Source organism: Cordyceps fumosorosea (assembly GCF_001636725.1).
Source record: "Cordyceps fumosorosea ARSEF 2679 chromosome Unknown scaffold_1, whole genome shotgun sequence".
NCBI lineage: Eukaryota > Fungi > Ascomycota > Sordariomycetes > Hypocreales > Cordycipitaceae > Cordyceps > Cordyceps fumosorosea.
The window spans coordinates 2686290-2706282 of record NW_017387301.1 but is presented as its reverse complement, the minus strand read 5'-3'; the positions used below and the strand labels follow the sequence as shown (position 1 = coordinate 2706282).

The following is a 19993-nucleotide window of genomic DNA, read 5'->3' as shown; positions in this document are numbered from 1 at the left end:
CCCCCTTTTCCCTTCTACTACCACTATTTTTTAAACTCCGCTCCATTTCCCAAACTTGACATATCGCTTGAACATTTCTCGCAAGATGGCTCGCCCGCTCGCGTCCATGGCATCGTTGAGAATCTTGCGCCCCTCCGGCGGCGTGATGTCGAAGATGGAGTTCATCGCCGGCTCCAGCGCCTCGCGCAGCGGCCGCGGCACGTCCTCAGTCAGTTGCAGCTGGACGTACCGCATGAGCACCAGGTGCATGTGGCGGCCCGCCGAGCGCTTGGCCACGTCCGTGGCCGAGTCCAGCGAGCTCTGGTGCTGCGTGCGCGACACGGCGCCGGCCGTGGGCTCGCACACCAGCGTGATGAGGCGCGCGTAGGCGTGCGCCTTGGCCTCCCGCGACGCGTCCCCTGCGCCGCCCGTCTCGCCGACGACGAGCCGCTCCAGCAGCGCTTGCAGCACGGTCAGCAGCAGGTGGTAGTGGCCCTCGAGACGCAGCCGGTGCTTCTTAATGATCACGTCGGTGAGCCTGCACAGCCAGACATACGGCAACCCCCCGGTCCCTTGGACGGGACACAGCTCGCAGATGGTGCTCAGCGTGGCTTCCACGTCCCACTGGCTGACGGCCTGCGGTTTTCGCTCGAGGAGGGAGTGCAGCGTGCGGCACAGACTGACGTTGCCCGGCGCCGGGGCTTTGCTGAGCAGCGTGACAATCTCACTGTAGGCTGCGGCAAGGTCGTAGCCTTCAAACTTGCCCTGATACTCTGGCGAACTAACAAGCTGGCTTACCACTTCTTGTATTGCCAGGGTCTGGCTATCTGTGAAGCAGCCGGCGCGCAGTGCATCGACAAGGTCTCGCAGGTACGCTAATTTCTCTTGTACTCTCAGAGACTTCGTGATTGAGTTTGTCAAGTCGCATAGGAGCCTCGATTGAAGCTTCCGTGGGAGTGGCGAGAGCGCATCGAATGTCTTAGGCGCTGGTAGCTGTAACGCGGCAGGCAATTCATTGCGCAATAGAATCTGGACTTTCCAAGCGAGAACATCTCCCTCTACCATCTTACTGCTGCAGTTGTTGGCAAACGTCTGCAGGGGCGCAGGCTTGCCGTTGTAGAATTGTGCAAGCGGAGCAGCGGAGGGCGCGGCGTCTGTTGCCGCTAGAAGTTCAAGTCTCTCTTTCGAAGAGGCCGCGGATGGAAGCGCCTTGGCCGTAATGAGAGGGTTGATGACAGACATGATGGCCTTGGCCAGCATACTTTGACCTTCAGCAACGAGCTTGGTAAGCTCATCGTTGTTTTGCGTATTTGGTGATCGTGAGACAACGGAAAGCAATGACTTGATTAATGAGTAATGAAGACCATGGAGTTGCTTGAAGTTGCTTGTGGTCGTCGCAGTAATATACTTAGAGCACTCGCCAAAGTATTTTGTACTTCTCTCGTCCACCTGATCCGCCATTTGGCGAATAACGGAAGATGCCATCTGAGAGAAGCGCTCAATCATCTCCAAAGTCTCCTCGTCGCTAGTAGAAGTTTTTGCCATGCAGACAGAAACGGCTTCAGCCAGTATGACAAGATGATCAAACGTCATCCCGTCGTAGAATGTCGCTCGCGCCATCAGTTTGGTTACCAGGCTCAGTATTTGTTTCCAAGAAGCCAGAAGCGTCTTCTCTGGAGACTTGATCATTTTGCCGCTGCTTTTATTCAGCGTGTTGACGATCTTTTCGCGCTGCCACCGATTAAAACTGTCGAGCGGAATGCGACTCAGAATCTGAATAATGAGGGTCGCGTCGCTACCCGGCCAGCCTTTTTCTTTGCCCAACTGATCTAGCGCGTCGATAACTTGATCAACCAGCGTTCTCGCAAGCTTTGCCTCGTTGAGATTTATGTCGTTAGAGAATACTTTTTGCCAAAGAACCCGCTTATCCTTGGTAGCAAGCTCGGAGGTTGTTATCGCATTTTTCAACGGCTCAGGGACAGTGTCATTCGACATTGAGAACAACCGGTTGAATCGACTGCCCCCGGAAAGGAAGACGTCCAAGTAGCAAGCTGCTGGCAGTTGATTGTCAAAGGCATAGACCTCAGCATCAGCCCCATCCAGGATTGTGATTTTCTGGATTGCAGATTCTGACATGACTTTTTTGGCGAGGCGCTCAGAAAAGTTCTGTATCAGCTTGGTTGGCTCCTTGACTGTATCAGCATCTGTCGTTAAAGCATCCCAGGCACTATAGCAGAAGCGGAAACACTCGAACGTATCCTCGGCGTCTAATGAGCCCTTTTTTAGAGTCTGCTTGACCTTGTCCTTCAACGACTGCCATACGACAGTTCTCCCATCTGGTTTTGCCCATGCCATTGTTTTTGAGCTGATGCGCCATCTAGCCGGTAAATCAGCCAACTCGGCGCAAGCCGTCCATGTCATCTGGAAGAGCCGCAGGTCAACCGCGTCGATAAACGTCTCTCGTTTCAAGCCCTTGGATATAGTGTCATTGATTGCACAAAGGGAGTTGGGACTGGATTGTGTGGGTTGTGACTCGAGCCAGGCAACAAATTCGGAAAGCTGAGATGCGCTCAACTCTTTCTCGATCAAGTCGCGCAAGTACTTGCCCTTGTAGTGCTTTGGCCCTTCCCCGAACCAAGGCGATGTCTTCGCTTGCCCCTTTTCTTCGGCCTTCCTTAGCTCTGTGAACCATAGCTGCAGAAACGCTACGAGATCGCGTCGAATTACGAAGCTTTGTCGTATCGCGCCCAGGACCTCAGCGATTGGCTGCTGCGACTCGCTCGAAGTAGACTTTGAAATTTTGTCGCAAATCGACACCAGTAGATCGCTGCCGTCTCCACTGGTTTGAAATACTGCAGGGTCGCACGTCACGATGCTACCAAGCAGTGTCCAGTCTGTTCGCCGCTGCTCCAAAACATACCCGCGGGCAATCTCTCGCAAATTTTTCACGTCGACGGGTGTAGAGTTTCCGATCGCTTGGCGAAGTATGAGTTCGATGAGGGCGTTGCGGTCTGGGTTGTCGTGCACAGCTTTTTCAATCTCTTCAAACACTCGCTTCATCCATTCTACTGCATTTTTGCGCCTCTCGCCTTCAGCGTTTGTGTCTGAGGACCTTGTGGCCAGGAAATACAGTGAAGGTGCCGTAAAGTGAATCTTTTCCTCCGATGCACCCAATGCGACGGTAATGGCGGCAAAATCTTGTCGATTTAGGAACGTCGTTCGACAGGGAAGGATCAAGCTGCGCTGGAGGAACTGCTGCAAGTCCGCGCTCCATTTCGACTTGAGCGTGGTTGGTGCATTGCTGGGGCCCTTTCCCGATAAGTTTTCTAAATCACTCAAAATGGAGGCCGGAGTAGTGAACAGCAGGCCAGCAGCCTTGGACATGTCGTCGTCGCCCTGCATATGCAAGCTCCAAAGCGACGACGCCACCGCAACCCATTCTTCGGCGCCTTCGGTGTCGTACATTTCAGTATCGATAAGGAGCTGACAGACGGAAAACACGGGTACCAGAAGCGCAGCCGTATCTACAGCCGACATGCAGAACAAGGACCTGATATGCTCAGCACCAATGTTGTCTCGGGCGGTCGTAGCCGTCGCGTCGTCGAGACGGTCCAGTAGTGACTTGAGCGTGTTCAACAGTGATTTGGCAGTGGAAAGGCGGCCGTGCGGCTGTCTCGTCTCGTCGCTTCCGAACGGCGCTGGCGACGATCGCTTTCGCTTCTTGGTGGCGGTGTGCTCGGTATTGTCGCCGGCGACGGTCGAGATGTCCTTGAGCGTTTGTTGAAGGACCGCAACGAACTTTCGATCAGCTAGGGATTTGGCGAGAGAGAAAAGGGGGATTCGTGCGAATACGCAGTCGAGCATAGTCCAGGTCAGCGGATGGCGGCGCATGGCTTCGGCGGTGGTCGCATTGCCGTTCATGACCTTGAGCAGCCATCGCAGCGTGCTCTCCTCGGCGGCGTGGAACGATTCATCCGATGACGCGACTAGCTTGGACCATAGGAGATCCAAATTCTTTCCATCCTCGCCTGGACCGCTCTGGTCCAGTCCTCGTACAATCTTGATGAGATCGTCGGCGTCCTATTGAAAAGAGTCTTAGTTTGCTGCTGTTCTATAGCAACAGCTGTAGACGCGACCTACCATTGTCATGATCGCATGGACCCAATCAATACATGCCAATTACTTTCCTCCCCAAAGCACCAAATTTATGCAAGAGAGAGACACAAAAACGCAAAGCTGCAATGCAAAGCTATGAAAATGTTCTGGTAGTTGGAAAACTGCCCCCACATGCGAAAGTCGAAAGCCCAAAATTTCCAAATTCTGCCAGTTCAGGCCGTCCCAGAATGGAAATAGGCTCTGCCCACCGCCTTCGGGTGTGGACGCCAAACAGGCTGCCGGCTGCTTCTCGTCAGGTTTGGCGTCCAAAGTCCCGTCATTGAAACCAAGCTTGTGAGCGAGCTCCCATTGCGCACCCCTTTGCCCAGCTCAATTGCATTACATATAGGTGCGTGACAGCCCAATAAACTCCCTCGTGTTTCCTCTAACGTCTCTCGCGCCCGACTGCAGACCTTCATCCACAATGGCCGAATCCAACACCGCCGCCCCGGCTCCCTCGAGCGCCATTTCCCGACCCGTGAGCGAGACTCTCCTCAACGAAAAGGTACCCAGACCGCACGACCGAGCAGGATCCAAACGGAGGAATTGACGCAGAAACGCTAACATGGTTGTCGCGATGAAAAACCAGTGGGACCGCTGCCTCTCGAACCTCCTTGTCAAGTCCAGCATCGGCCTCGGATTCGGCGTCGTCTTCTCCGTCATCCTGTTCCGCCGCAGAGCTTGGCCCGCCTTCATCGGCGCCGGCTTCGGTGCCGGCCGCGCATACGAGGAGTGCAACTTTAACCTGAAGCAAGCCGCGCGCGACCTCAAGAAGAGCTCATAGACGAACTGGGGGCCGATACGCCGCCTCGGACACCATACATGGCATGTACAAAATTAGAGGTTGGTTAGGGATGGGAAAGGGCCGGCAAGCGATACACACGATCCTCGACATACGGACATTCACGCTGAGCAACGACGCTTGGGGCGACTTTCAACTTCGGTAGTTTTTTTTCTAAATGTACAACAAGACCCTCGAACTTGCACGACCGTCTCCAAATCAATTCAAAACGATGACACAGTGGCTATAACCATTATTCCTTTTCAACTCCTTGCCTTTGCCCCCTTCCAAGTGGTATCAGTCATATCATAACAATTTTCTGGCCAGTTTCTTCATGGCGTGCGTCGTTTGCAGACGACGCAGTTTTCGTCTCTTCGTTGGTCTAGGTGATGGTTACTTGTGTCGGTAGATGGCACAAGCTTGAAGCGCCTCTGCTCCGATTGCGGCTTGACGTCTGGACCGCTGGCTGTCGTGTCGGCCGAAGCGGACAGCGTGGCGCGGCGTGTCAGACTGGCGAGCTCTGTCTTGCCGTTGTCGGCGAGCGAGGCGCTGCGACGGCGGACCGACTCCGCGAAGGTGTCTCCGTGATCGTCAGGCTTCGCCGTCCCGGCCGGGAGCAGGCCGCTCTATGACGACTCCCACTTGTCACTGAACCGGGGCTTTTCATCATAGACGTAGTCATCGTGCCGCCGCTTGGGTTCGTCGTAGGATTTGAAGCGGAGATTGATGAAGACAACGAGGCCGAGCATGGAGACCAGGAACAGGACGCCGATGGCGAGAATCATAATCTCGAGTCTGCTCTCCTCCAATGACCGGTTGATGGCTGACATGATTTGATGTGGAATTGCACAAGAGCAAAGAGTAGGGGAAAAGTTGTATAGAACAAACAAGGGTCCAGTCGCGTGTCTTTATTTTCACGGCGACAAGAAATGTGTGGCCTGGCTCCCCCGGTCGGTCCCTGAAGTCGGTGAAGGAGCTGGTGGCTGGTCGGTAGGTACCTAATACAGATGCTTGTGTAGTAGTAAGTACTAGTTAGGCAAGGGTCTGGGAGAGACAAGCGTAGGAGAGATGTTTCAATTTATAAGGTAAGAAGAAATTCGTAGGATGCGTTGCGGATAGTTCGAAGTATTTCTTGGGGTATCGTTCCTATTTGAATAGAGCCAGGCGGGGAGGAGCGGCGGCATCACTCGTACAAAGTTCGTGAAGCAGGAACCTTTATGGCATTTCTTTACATGTGCCTGCCAGTCTAGCAACCTAGGCAGGCTGTAGCTTTGTCCATGTAACTCTAAAACATTTACTTTTACAGGTACGTATACCGACAAATTAATAAACACTACCTCAGTCGCGAGGTAGATACCCAAATAGTACTTCACGTTCCCCGCCGTCTTGTGTCTAAGAAAGTTTGCCGGTTTTCGCGAGACACATCGGGCAGCGAGCTAGATGTACGAGCACAGTAGTGCGTACAAGAGACAAGCCAATGGTGATACCAATCAGATCGTGCCAAACCGGCAATTGGAAGGGCATTTCTCGCACATGACGAAGCGGGGGAGGAGGAGGCTTGTGAAAGACCGCGAACAATAAAATGCAGCCAGTCCCAAGGTAACACAGCACATCACGGCAAGCCTCGGTATTCGCAGGGCAACAGAGCCATCTGCTACCTATGTATGTACTGTACCTACTTCCCAAGTACTGAACTAGTACTGGCAATGACAGAATCCAGAACCTAGGTAGGCCTGGATACCTGAACTCTACAAGACCTGCCAGAAAAGACGCGAGCTACTGAGAGGCCAGGCCGAACAAGTTGGTCACGCGGTGGATTGAGAAAGAAATAAATGCCATGGGAACATGTCGGACCCTCCATCCCGAACCGATGAGAATCGCCGAAAAAGAAAACTCGTCGAAAAAGAGAAGAAAAATTCCCTTGGTTAGAGAAAGCCCGTTCTTCTGGCACGCAAATATGACCGGCAGCAAGTTGGTGAAGTCACTATCGGTTGATTAATCGTGCGTATAAAAAGTGTAAAGAAGAAGGGGAGAAAAGAGAAAAAAAGGGACAGAACTTTTGGTCAGGCACAAGGTTTCTTTCACTGCGGACCCTCCCGCAAGCCTCCTGAGCATCACGTGCAAGCGACCCACTTCACTGGCTGGGTTTTTGCTGAACGGTTTTTCTTCCTCCTTCTCCCAGACCAGATCTCTTTTCTTCTCTTCCTCACAATCATCACACTCGTTTCCTTTTCCGTGTTGCGCCCCGTCGCCTCGTTGAACTCGTGAGATCCGGTGTGTATCTTTCGCAAGGTGGAATTGCTGTCCAGATCCAGCCGACTCCCTCCTCGTAGCCCAACAGGGATCGTCGAGCGCGATTCTTACCTCGGCTTCCTCTTGCACAAACGGTAAGCAAATGCTCTTTGGTAACACATGTAGCCTCCCTCGTGCCCTTGCAAGCAAACCCACAGAATGCCTACACCTCGCGTTTTCAATGCGCAAGCGTGTCAACTTTACATATTCGTTCGAAAGTGGGAGAACAAACCTCTGGTCTAGACAACCAGTCCGCTCCACCCTGTTGCCATAGAAGTATAGTGTGGCACCAGGACTAAAATCGGACAAACATTTTGTTGTTTCTGTTTCTGTATATATATCGTATCGTATCTATCGTTGCATTCTACATGGCCATGCCGTTGCCAAATGTCTGAAATCTAGGTGGGAAAAAAAGCAAAACAAACGCTCTAGTACACTCTCCCAAACATGCACGCCGTCCCTCCCTCATATCTTTCCGCCGAAGATGCGGTCCTCGTCCAGGAAGGATAGCAAGAATTTCGACACCAGTCTTCCCGTGTAGAGGTGAGCTGTGTCTATACTCGCAGGATTTTCGCCCCTGTTGAGCAGCAGATCGTCGTCTGCCAGGAATTGCATATCTTGCCCTATGCACGCACACAACGATTAGCAAACACAGTCACACCTATTATCGATACCCTCCTCACTTACAGTCCTCGCCTTGATACAGGTCCTGCAGCTGGGCAACCAGTTCCATCGCCGGCCCGTCCAGCTCGCTCTGCGCCGCGAAGCTGTCGTCGAACAGCGGGTTGAACGGCTTCGTGTTGGGGTCCCGCGAGTGCGTCTGGTAGATGTGGTGAAACTGGTACGCGAATTGCTTGAACGGCATGTTCTCCACCTCGCGGCACATGTCGAGCGCGAACGAGCGCTTAAACGACGGCGCGTCGCCGTTCCTCTGATTGACCGCGTTCTGCGAGATGACAAAGTTGTCCGTCGTCGTCTCCACGGCCTCCATGTACAGGCAGAGCACCAGGAACGCCACGAGGCTCGGCGCCCACTCGCGCCGATACTTTGGTTTGAGCGCCTTGGTGAAGAGCTCGAACAGCTGCTGCATCTCACGCGCGCACACCTCGTCCGCCAGCGACTTGACCTGCCGCGCCAGCACCCGCGGCGTCACCCACCGGCTGTTCTGCGGCACCAAGCCGGACGGCTGCAGCGCCCGCACCGTGTCGCTCGTCAGGCACAGGTGCCGCGTCATGACGTAGTGGATCGCGTATATGGACAGCGCCTTCTTCACCATGGCGCAGTCCGTCTTTTGCGCGTACGCCTGCGCGATGGCCAGGATCTTGGCCGGCAGCCGCGTCGACCGCAGCGAGTCCGTCACCTGCTCCGCGAACACGGGCTCCTCGATAAGCTGCCGCACGTACGCCTTGACCTTTTTCCGCACCTCGTCCCTTTGGCCGCCACCGCCACCGCCGTTGCCGCTGCCGCCCGTCATGTCCAGCCCAATCGGCGCGGAGCCGTTCGAGTCCAAGTGGACGCCGTTGCTGCCAGAGTTGAGGTGCCAGTGTTGCAAGACGTCGCACGTCTTGGCTGTGAAGAACTTGGCCTCGATGTCGAGAGTCGTGACAAATCGTGCGCCGGAGAAGAGCTTTACGGAACACGATTGCGGCGCGCCTCCGATGAGGAACCCGTCCACGTTGTCCCGCAAGAACTTGGTCATCTCGTCCTTTCTCAAGTGGGCGCTGATGAAGTCGGGAAATAAAATCGTCAAAAAGTCCTGAAACTGCCAGCAGACCACCTGCGGTACCTGCACCATGAGCTTCTTGCAGTGCTTGCACGGCCGCTCGGTGTCGCACTTGACCTTGCGGCTGCGGCAGCAGAAGCAGGCGCCGCGCCGGCGCACCTGGAGGGCGTCTTCCTTGGTGGCGTTGGCGAGCGGCCCCTTGCGGCCGCGCTGCGTCGTCCGCATCGCCTCGAAGCATTCGTAGGGGTTGGGCCGGCCGGCGCTGGCGGAGATGGAGTTGGGCGTGACGATGTGGAATTTGCCCGCCTGTTCCGCCTTGCTCTTGCCGATCCTCCCAGAGTTGACTTTCAGAATCGCAATGGGTGATGTCTTGCCGCTTCCCTCGGACTTGACCGACACGGTCGAGCGCGGACTGGAAGATCCGACGCTGTGCTGGCTTGGCGACGACATGTACTTGGCCACAGTCATCGAGGGGCCCTCCCCCGGTGACGGGGCCCCAGGCCCATGAGGATCCCATTGTACAAACGTGCCCTCCAGCTGGAATTGCTGGAAGCCGCCCAGCTCCAGGTTCGGCGCGGCCGCAAGCTCGGGGGGCTGATGTTGCGCCTGGCTCATGGCCGGCACAGCATCTATCTGAAAGCCGGACGTGCCGGCGGGCAGTCCCAGCGCCTCCGGCCGCCACTCCGACAGGGCGTCCTGCGCAAAGAGATACTCCTGCGGCGTCATGAACATGCCGTCGGCCATGAAGTCGCCGGCCGTCGTCATCGCAAAGGCACCGGCCTCCATCGCGCCGCCCAAGGGCAGCTCCGTGGCCGGCGGGAGGAACGCCTGGTCGCCCTCCCCGAGCGGTGGCGGTCCAGGCGACATTGAGTGCAGCGAGGGAGACGTTGTCGTGGTGGTGGTGGTGTTGTGGCCAATGATGGCGAATCCGTTCAGGCTGCCGCTCGCGGGGCTGGGCAGGAACCCGACAGATCCTGGCGCGGAACCGCTGCTGGTGTAGTCAATGTACTGCCATGATTCGTCGGTGTCGCCGTTGGAGTCGAAGTCATAGGGCGACGGATGCGATGAGCCGTTGTGGGAGGAAACGGACGCCATTCTGGAGCGTTGCCTGGTCGACGCGGAAGGCAAAGGCAAGTCGATGCGAGACGCTCTAGCACCCCAGCTTGAAGTTGTTTGCGAAAATACTTGTTTTCCAGGGACGACTGCGTCAACCGGGAGACAGCAAACGCTGGTCGTGTCGTGTAATCAGCCAATAGTGGACTCTGCCAGTCGTTACTCTAGTCGTCGTCGTAGTGATGATGATGACTGCGCTGCGTCGATGCAACCACGTATAGTAAGATGCCGCTCCTGGATGCGATGGAAAAGGCCAAAAGCCATTAAAAGGGTCGGTTCAGCACGCGACATTGTGTCCCAGGCAGCAGCGCCTCAGAAAGTGCCTTCGGCCAGAGAAAATGAGCATGCAAGTGACAGTGGACGCTAACCAGAAAGAAACACCGAATGGCACGGCTGCCCACTAACAAGCCGTTATACGCCCACATGCACCCGCGCCGTTGGCGTTCCTCTGGCCAAAGAGATACCGAGCGCTCCAGCAGCTGAGGCGGTCCTGGAACTCGGCTTGTTGCCATTTCGGGATTGCATTTATAGTTAGTTAACTATTTGCTTCTTCGCGAAGCGATCGTACCTATTCAGACGCCGAGGCGGGGGCTAGTGAGGCATACTCGGCAGACATACGCTACACTATCTACCTATACGTTCAACCTGGACAAGCATCATAGGTGGTAAACTGACGGGCATTATCCTATTGACTCTTCCTACCGAAGCAGTAAGAGCCGTCGCTCCCATCAGACCATTGATCAGTTCATTTGTCACCCCATCATTGGGCTGGCTCTACAGGTACAGTTGGGCTCCAGCTGCTACTTTAATACTGTATATTCGCAAAGCTATCAACAAGATAGACAAGATTGAAAACACAAAAACCGCTCGACTCTAGCCCGGTTAACGCCATAAACAACTCGCGGGAAAAAATATAGGCCCAATGCCAGACTTGCTTCCCTCCCATGCCCCAAACACGGTACAACGTTGCCATCTTATGCTCGTGAAAGGGTCTTTTCTGTGATAGTTTGCTCTGTGTTGCATTCATTGTATTCATCATGGCCATTCAAATAAAACGCTGGTCGTAGTAAAGAAGTCCTCGGCAGGAAGAGGGTGCGACGGATGAAGGTGAAGAAAGAAAAATTGCAAAGGGGCTCGAGGCAGAAGTAGAGCCCAACGCTGTGTCAAAGATGCCGCAGGTAAAGTGTGGCTCGGGCAGCCACAGAATGTCATTTCGCTCATCGGGATTTCGCAAGACGTTGAATCCCACCTCGACAGCCGATGGAGACTCCTCTGATGATTTGCGCCGGTCGGCACCTCATTCCGTAACAGCGGCGCTTGTTTAAACGTATTGTCTGTCAAAAGTTTTGCCTGTATGTTTCCAAGGCAAGATTATAAAAAACGTGAATAATTTGGCCGTGTCAGGTTTCCCAGTGGCCGTGGTCGTTGGCATCGACGTACTAAGGTCGAAACCTCGACGCAGTACGTTCCTGGATCTGCTTCTCGGTCGAAATGTACAGACGGTCAAGATAGTCCATTGCCGATGCATCTCGCAGTATCTTGGCAACTTGAATGCCCGCTGAAATGAGCTGCAGAATGTTCCTGTCGTCCTTGAGTGGTCGGCTTTGGTGTTTCGAGGCGTGTCTCATTTCCAGGGAATTTTCCAATATGGTCACAAACTGCTTAATTTGACCATTATACAAGACGCGAGCAGGAATCCGTCGCTTAGTTGCGAGTCTCTTAAGCAGATAAACCCACTCGGTCCATTCTCGATCCTGCGGCCGTTCGACCGGTCGCATGTTCTGCGACAGAGGAATAGGGAACTGGTATTTGGCGACAAAGTCGTAGGCGCATTGTGATAAGCGATCGTTGACCTGGCCCAGCACCATGTCTTGCTCCTGCACATGGAGGTTTGTCGGAAGATGAGGCAGCTCCCGCTCCTGCATGGCAATGACCTCTGGAGGAGGGCGCTGAAGAAATTGATGAGGCCCGTCAAATTCATCACGGTTAGAGGGACGACGCTGGGGCCGGCTCCTAGGGTTGGCGTTCGCGTTGGCATTATTTGGCTTGGATCGTCGTCCGGTATAGGCGGAATCGGCTCCGTTCTCCAGCGAGTACTCGGACAGGTTCGGCGATGCCAGGATATCATCCACGGATTCTGTCGGGGAATGTTTCTCTTGCGCCTCCCATGAAGCCTTGGAGCTCTGGTAAGATCCGTATGCGGGCAATTGGTTCGTATTCAGCCCACTCTGTGGTGGTGGCATGAAGCCTGGCAGGCCCATCGACGGCGTTTCCGTGCGAGGAGCATACGTGTTGCCGGCGCCAAAGCTATTCATACTTGAGGATCCGGAAAGACAGTGTTACCATCGGCTGCGCGAAATTTGCATATCCAGGCGAGAAGGCAAAGGAGAGAGAGCAGCAAGCTTACCTCGAAGTCGAGTACATTTCATCCCGGGGCCAGTCGTGCGGATTCGAGTTGGGCAAGTTGCTTTGGGGGCGAGGGTCAGTCAGGGAAGGCGCATGGCAATTGCACGCGAAGTGTTGTGGCATCTCGGGAAGCTCCTACCTCCGTCTTGGGTTCCACGGTCCAGAGTCGGGACCCGAGCCAGAATACATCATAGTCGGCCGAGCCATCTGTGCAGGATCCATGCTTGCAGAGCTCAATCGGTAAAGAGCGACCACCGGAGCAGCACGGGAAAAAGCAAAAAAGGAGCAAAAAGAAACGTGAATAGCAACAGGGAAAGCCAGGATCCGGACGGCCAAGTCAAGAAATGGTGGTTTTCACTGAGTCCAGGAGCTTGGAGATGATGCAACTGCCAAAAAGTCCGCGGGGAGCGCCCGCCACGTCGGGCATTGACCACAAAAACAATGTGAGAGGAATAACTCGACCTTTCACAGAGCTTGAAGGGCAGAGATGACTCCTGGACGGCCGAGATCCTTCGCCAGACGATGTCGTCGAGTTATAATTTGAGTGTGCCGGATGGCGGTGTGGTGCTCTTGGGCAGGTGACCGAGAGAAGCCAGCTTTAAGTTAGGCCGACTTATACAACTCGACGAGTGAGCGGTAACAATCACACACTATCTTTTAGTGCCGGTCGGCTAGTGGCCCAATGGGCCAGTAAAGAAACTCAAGGCGCTCGTTGATGGAACAATGTGCGGAAGGAAGATGGAAGCAGCGGCAGATTGCGTCTGAGGGCGAGATGTGAGAGCCCCTTTCCCCCTATACGATGCGAGATGCATTCTCAACCTTGGACGTCGTCGACGAGCATTTCCTTGAGATTGTTTTACATGCCTGGCGAGGCAGGATGGTGGATCAAAGCGGGCGATGTAACTCGTTTTAAAACTGCCCTTTTGGCAGTCGACACGTCGCTGGTGGCACGACTCAGGGCTAGCATTTCTGGCCAAATGACAGATGTGATGGGCTGGCCAGCCCTGCCCTGGGTCCTTGCGCCCCCAGAACTGTTTAGCAGTGAGAGAGAAAGTCAGAGATGTTGTGCGAGCGAGGGGCATTGCGGAGATTTGCAGGTGGGACACGGCGCAGGGGATAGGCTCAGCAATGTCGAGGCAATCTCAAGCGCTGGTAGGGAAGTGCAATGGACCATGGACCATTCCCTTGGATCAGACCAAGAGTCGCTGGTGGGAACTTTGCCACAGCAGAGTCTCAACGATCCACTTGTTCATAGGCATCGTCGTGGGGGCTATGAGCTGGTCTCATTCAACAGGCCGTTGATACGAGCCCTGACAAAATGGCGAGATTGACTTTTTTTTTTGCAAGCGAGGCTGGCACACAGTCTCAAGTGAGTATGGCGGGCGTGGCAAGTTGTTCCGAGATAGCAGACAGCAGCCCGTTGCCGGCCGCCGCGAGAGGAAAGGAACTGAGCTCTTGGAAACGACGCCGTTGAACCTGGCCAAGGTAAAATGAGCATGACCACGGTATTTTTCCTGCTTGGTGGCGTCGAGGCGTCCCTCTCTCTGGAGCGCGTGGGGAGGACTGCGGGCATAGCGTGAAAGGCGGTGTACCACATGAAGATGTGCCGAGGAGGGGGGAAAAGGGTTTGCTTGGGCAGCAAGGGGCCAGAGGGCCTCACAGTCCCACCAAGAGCCGAGATATGGCGAGCTAGCGAGAAGCGAAAGCGGATTAGAATGCGTAATTACGTAGCAGGAGATGGCGTCTGAAGAGCTTGTGTTGTCATATCCATAATCAGCGCCGATCTGGGATTGGCTCTCAATGACGACGGTTTGCCTGGTGCATCATCTGGCGGCGCGAGCGCAGGCTGTCGTGGTGCGTGGTGCGCGATGCCAACGCCCGTCGGCGGGATGGTTCGGGTGATCTGACTGGCTACGCGACGAGTGCTCTGTCCACACAGGTCCAGTTTGACACTGTTCTAGCCTGGAGCAATCTCGGGTTTCGCAACGATGCGAGGGCTGCAGTGTGACGTCTGGTGAGCGTAGCTAGATGGGTGAGTTTGGGGATATGATTAGAATGATGATGGCAGTGGCAGCCCAAGGAGCGAACAGCCCAGGGAAGTGCGATGTGACGAGACGTTTCTTTTCCGCGAGCAGTAGGTCTCAGATTCCGGCACTCAGGTGAGAATGCTGGCATCCGGGTATCCTGCCGGCCTGCACGCGCAGGGTCGATATAATAAATGGCGCGTCACGACAATTGGGAGATGGGAGATGGACGTTGTCGCAAGACACAGGGTGACACCAATAATGCACACCACTGTCTGTTTTGCGTTCGAGCTTTGAAACGAGACCTGAGATATTTTCCGTTCAAACGGGCAAGGGTTCTGCGACAGCCTCGGGCTATTACCATGCTGTGTATATGCCGGCGTGACCTGCGATTGAGCATTGTCCGGTTGACGAGCCATGGCGATAGGCGGCACGGTGAGCGTTTACAACTTGTCCGAAGTCCTGGATGCCCCAGGCATGTACCGATTGGATGGTACCTGGCCTACCCAAGCGGACAGAAAGACGACGCATGTACCTGAGCTTATTACGGATAGTAGCTAACAAGCGAGCGAGGGTTGGTTACCTGTCCAAGTGTAAACGGCCTACCCGGGAGTCTCCAGCCAGCCTATCCTCCAGTCAGGCAAGGCACATCTGCAGTTGACCCTGGCAAACGCCGTCTAGACTCTCCCTTCCCGCTCAACATCGCACATCACGGCATTTCCCGCAGCCGCAGCATTCATCACCCACACCCGTCGTTGTCCCTTTCCTCCGAGGCACGTTTCAATTAACAACACGCATGCCACCACACCTCGGTATCCCATCACCGCATGCTCCGGTAGAAGATACCCTCTGCATCCATCCGCATCCAGCTGTCGGAAGCCGCCGTACATGTAACGCATGCCATCTGCCTGATTCCCATTCTCCCCAACGAGACAAAGTGATGGGGACAACATCATGATCATGGCGTGGGAAACCGAAACGCGGGATTGGCTCGCAGCAAAGCACAGCAATCACGAGCTCATCCTGTATACTGATGAAGAGTGCGTCGACGTGGACATTGCTCCGACATCAGCTTGCGAGAGACTGAGCACCAACTATGCTGCCAAGAGCCTCTTGGCTGACTGGCTAATAATAATGGTGGCCACATCATCCACACCACCACACCCTGGCGTCTTACCGAAAAATCAAAAACGACATCAAAAACGACAGCAAAAATAGGAGGAAACAAGCACCCCAACAAAAGATCCCAAAAATGAGGCTGCGAGAAAGAATGCTCGGCTTCTGCACCATCCCGCAGCCGGCAGGTCAACTGACCACGCGCCCAACTCTCGCATCTTGAAGCAGCGTGACAGCTGCCGTATCGGCCCGCGCACCTTTGGTCCAGACTGCCCCCTTGGCCAGCTGTCCTGTCGAGCTGTCGACGTGGCTGATGGACGGATGTGCAAGCTCATCGCCGACGATGCTGACTTGCTGATGGTGTTGCAGCCATGTCACAACCTTCTCGTCTCTTCCCGCAAGCCATTCTTCCGCGCTCTGGGGCATGATTGGCTCAGCCTTCCTCCTGCTAGCCACCAGCTAATGAGCGGCCCGCAGGCGACCGGCGCGGGCGCTCCCGTATGGACAGTCCAGTATCACCGCTCTTCCGGTCCACCACCTTCTGGTGTGGTTGTGTGGCTACATGGCGCTGCACTGATGAGTTGTCCTGCAGCAGACACTCTTTCTCGTCACGTCGTCACCGTCTTTGAGTGCTCGCTTGCTCCACCAAGCCAAGCCATGATACCCTGCTGCAGCCATCCTGTGTCCGCCCTCCCTGCCCCGGCAGCCTATCACAGCCTCTCAGCCAGCTCCCACTGCGCACTAGAACTTCATGCAGCCCCTGCCTGCGTCGGAACCTGGTTCTCTCGACGCACATTGATTGGCAAAGGCAAAATGTGACTTGCCGTGTTGACAAAGCCATGTCTCTTTCAATACAGCCATGACTCCTTCAGAATGTGTTAAAAAAGCGCATGCCCCCCCTTCACCCTGCTGCCCAACTCTTTCTTCTCTTTCCCTCTCAGATTCATGCCCAACTATACACTGCCACACACAACCAAGTTTTGCCTACAAAACCTGCTTCTCTTCTCTCATTATCCACCACACTTCTCACTCTTCTTTCCTGCAAGCACTTCCTCACCAAGGCCGTGCTACAGTTGACTAAGAGAGACTGCACTGTACATCGCGAGTCAAGGTCCGCAATACTTGTGGAAACTCGTGTAACCATTTCTCTATCCTTGCCCTTGGATATAATGACAGTTGCTTTTGTGTCGCGCTCGGCAGCCATGCCTCGCTTCATCAAATCTGAGCTGGAAGACGCTCAGTCGCTTGTCAGGTACTGTTTTCTTTTCTAAATTTCCGGGATCCATTTTGCTTTTGCGTTTGCTCCTTCACTTGCTTTCATTTCCTTTTGGCCTGCACGCGCTTGCGTATATGCCTCTCTTGCACTCTCGGATCATTTCAGTTTCTGCGCCTCTGGATACCATGGATACCTTGAACCACACTGGATTTCTCCCACCTGGATAAACAAACAAACATTCTGGATCAGGCCTTGTCCGAGCCGGACAAGGGATTCAAAATCAATGAAATCTTTCTTTACACTGGCTTTTGCCTACGGTGAGTCTTCTTTTTTGAGCGAACGAGTGATCTCATCTTAGCCCGCGAGCTCCTCGCTTGGTTTTTGCGTTCATCTACGCGTTCATCCTGGACATTCTTAAGGACTTGGATTTTTACCGGATATGGACTACCTGGACTATGATCGGGATTTCTTTTGCATTTGCATTTCTCCTGGACACTGTTTTATCAAGCCATTTGGGATTGGACATGAACCAGCACTCGGACTCTTTTGGACCATTTTCTTTTCTTTGCACAAGGACCGTTTTCATCTGGAGAAGCCCATTGCTCCTTCGCCGCTGAAGCATCGGGTCATCCAATCCGTGACCACGGATAGGGACTCGCAGTTTGACTACTTCTGAATATTATCACTGTATCAACTGCTCAAAGGTAAATGATCTCGCGCTTCCGAGATGGACACTGCTTTGAAATCGCCACGTCACCCGACATCATGGATCACCTGGAGATCGTTGCACTGCTACTCAAAAGAACCCCAAAATGGAGCCACATGCAACCGAATCATCACACTACCACGGACTGCTCTCTGCCACGACAACTTGTAGCGTTCGTTGCCGCTTGTTTGCCACCACTGGATTTTGCACCCCGACTCATTTCACTGCATGACCACCATTCATACATGACGGCTGCCTCAAACCTGCACTGGATCTCTGAAATTGCGCTGCCACTGATCGCCTCCCTGATACGCACCTTTGGACTTCGCTTTCTTTTCATTGCTTTTTTCTCTTTTGCTTGTTGGCGTTTTTGCTTTCCTATACCGAGTAAGGCTTTACTCAACCGCATGGTTTGTATTCACCCTCACCCCTACAGCTGAGATTAAAAAACTAACGACGAAGTAGATCCAAAGTTGGATTTTGCGACTTGAACGCCTCTCCTTTCGTTTCACTTCAGGCGCTGGACATCCGAACTAACCCAATACAGCGACTACAGCTTCCCTACCACATCTGCCTCATCAGCAGCCGCCCTCTTTGCCTTTTCCCAAGGCGAAAGCTCCACAGATCTCCTCACAAGCCCGTCGTGGTGCCTGCCAGGAGATGGCTCACAGTACCTTACCGAGATCCACGATGGATCAATAAACCATGCGGACATTGAGGAATCCATGTTTACTTCCGGACACACCACACCCAAGGGAGCCAGGATCGCTCACGCCCACCAGCCGGTGGAAACAACATGGAATACTGTCAGACCAGTTCCAACCTCCAAGAGCCAGGCTATGTCTCGGATGAGCTCAAGCACATCAGGCTGCTCTTCTGCCTCAGCCAGATCCCATCTCGTGCAGCCTACTCCCATTATTACCGCAGCCCAAGGTTTCCAGGATGACACAGTCCAGGTCATGGGTGCCATGCACAGCATGACCGGATGCCAAATGTCAGAGCCTGTAGGCTCACCTATCTGCTGGCCCGGCTATGGGCTTGATATTGGCCTGAACGGCGACTGCACCCTTTCCGTGGAGGAAATAAACTCGATGAACGTTGCCCCTTCCCAGGTCAGCATTGGATTGGACGGACTACCAGCCCATTCTCCCTCCAGCTCTTGGGACGTCTCAAGTTCCATTTCCCGCACATCGTCACCGAACACGATCGATGAGCCGTGGCGGGTAGCCGCAATGGCAAACTCACCAATGACTTTTATGGGTGAACCCACAAGGTATGTGACGAACTGCCGTCGTATATGCTTTGCAGACGTCAATTCTCACAGTCTTGGCAGCCCCGAAAACAAGCCTCTTCATCTCATCACTGATGTTCAAGACACCATGGTGCCCTTTGGCGGTGACTTGGGCATGTCTGCCAACTACCAGCAGCGCAGCAGTGTTGAGTCGGACTCGCCTCGTGAAGACCACCGTTACAAGAATGCCGTGCGAGGGGCGGACGGCCTATTTCACTGCCCCTGGGAGGGCCAGGCAGGTTGTAGCCACAAACCCGAGAAACTTAAATGCAACTATGAGTAAGACCTCCTTGATTGGGCTACTATTACCACAGTACTAACATTTCAATTTAGCAAATACGTCGACTCTCATCTGAAGCCATACAAGTGCAAGGTCCCCAGCTGTGAGGACGCTCGCTTTTCCTCCACTGCTTGCCGTCTGCGCCATGAGCGGGAGGCACATGGTCTACATGGGCACGGAAACAAACCATTCCTCTGCACCCATGAAGGCTGCGAGCGAGCCCAGGAAGGAAACGGGTTCCCCAGACAGTGGAACCTTCGCGATCACATGAAGCGAGTTCACAACGATGTCGGCGATGTTCCCGCACCCGCCCCCGCCCCCGCTGTTAACCCTGCCAAGGGCCGCAAGCGCAAGAACGAGGTCCAGGAGCCTGTCGTTGTTGAGCGCAAGGCGCCAACAAAGCCAACCCAGCAGCAGAGTGCTCGCAAGAACTCGACCAAGCCGCTTCTGGATGAGTGGCAGGACCACTACCAGGCCCTCAAGGGCATTCTCCAGGGAATGGGTGGGCCAAGTGACCAGAGAAACATCAGCCAGCTCACCGAAGTGCAGAACCGCTCCGTTGAGATGTCGAAGATCACTTCTCAGCTCGTGTCTGCCTCCAACAAGCTGCCGCGGGATGCCGACTCCAAGAAGATCTACAACTCTGGCGACTGAGTAAAGCGGCAACTGGACCACTCAACCTGTGTGGAAGTACCCTCTCTTACCCAATACCGTATTGCACAATCATCAGGACGCCGACCTAAAGCTGGACTACAGTGAGAATAAAGCCAATTCACTTTTCCTGGTCATGGCATGGTCAATTTTTTTGGATGTTATTGCAGAGGCGTGTGGATCCATTCTGATCGTTTCATACTTCTCTGCTTACTTCTGGAGGAGTCCGAGGTCTCCTATGTGCACGGTTTGCTGAGAAT

The 19993-nt window shown here is 54.3% G+C and overlaps 6 protein-coding genes across 6 annotated transcripts; 2 read left to right on the top strand and 4 right to left on the bottom strand.

Annotated features, from left to right (window-relative positions):
• Positions 1 to 30: 30 nt before the first annotated feature.
• ISF_00874 (Nucleolar 27S pre-rRNA processing protein) lies at positions 31 to 4128 on the bottom strand (the record flags this gene model as incomplete). The annotated part of the gene is made up of 2 exons (XM_018844481.1): positions 31 to 4059; positions 4120 to 4128. The coding sequence occupies 2 exons, from the start codon at positions 4126 to 4128 to the stop codon at positions 31 to 33; spliced, it is 4038 nt and encodes a 1345-aa protein (XP_018708931.1).
• Positions 4129 to 4558: 430 nt separating this feature from the next.
• On the top strand, positions 4559 to 4918 carry ISF_00873 (DUF543 domain protein; the record flags this gene model as incomplete). Its single annotated transcript, XM_018844480.1, has 2 exons — positions 4559 to 4639; positions 4724 to 4918. The coding sequence occupies 2 exons, from the start codon at positions 4559 to 4561 to the stop codon at positions 4916 to 4918; spliced, it is 276 nt and encodes a 91-aa protein (XP_018708930.1).
• A 329-nt stretch (positions 4919 to 5247) lies between these two features.
• On the bottom strand, positions 5248 to 5745 carry ISF_00872 (hypothetical protein; the record flags this gene model as incomplete). Its single annotated transcript, XM_018844479.1, has 2 exons — positions 5248 to 5495; positions 5565 to 5745. The coding sequence occupies 2 exons, from the start codon at positions 5743 to 5745 to the stop codon at positions 5248 to 5250; spliced, it is 429 nt and encodes a 142-aa protein (XP_018708929.1).
• Positions 5746 to 7672: 1927 nt separating this feature from the next.
• ISF_00871 (Fungal transcriptional regulatory protein) lies at positions 7673 to 10025 on the bottom strand (the record flags this gene model as incomplete). Its single annotated transcript, XM_018844478.1, has 2 exons — positions 7673 to 7830; positions 7895 to 10025. The coding sequence occupies 2 exons, from the start codon at positions 10023 to 10025 to the stop codon at positions 7673 to 7675; spliced, it is 2289 nt and encodes a 762-aa protein (XP_018708928.1).
• Positions 10026 to 11482: 1457 nt separating this feature from the next.
• ISF_00870 (hypothetical protein) lies at positions 11483 to 12358 on the bottom strand (the record flags this gene model as incomplete). Its single annotated transcript, XM_018844477.1, has 1 exon — positions 11483 to 12358. The coding sequence occupies one exon, from the start codon at positions 12356 to 12358 to the stop codon at positions 11483 to 11485; it is 876 nt and encodes a 291-aa protein (XP_018708927.1).
• A 6385-nt stretch (positions 12359 to 18743) lies between these two features.
• Positions 18744 to 19736, top strand: ISF_00869 (C2H2 finger domain-containing protein; the record flags this gene model as incomplete). The annotated part of the gene is made up of 3 exons (XM_018844476.1): positions 18744 to 18784; positions 18836 to 19081; positions 19136 to 19736. The coding sequence occupies 3 exons, from the start codon at positions 18744 to 18746 to the stop codon at positions 19734 to 19736; spliced, it is 888 nt and encodes a 295-aa protein (XP_018708926.1).
• Between the last annotated feature and the right edge of the window lie 257 nt (positions 19737 to 19993).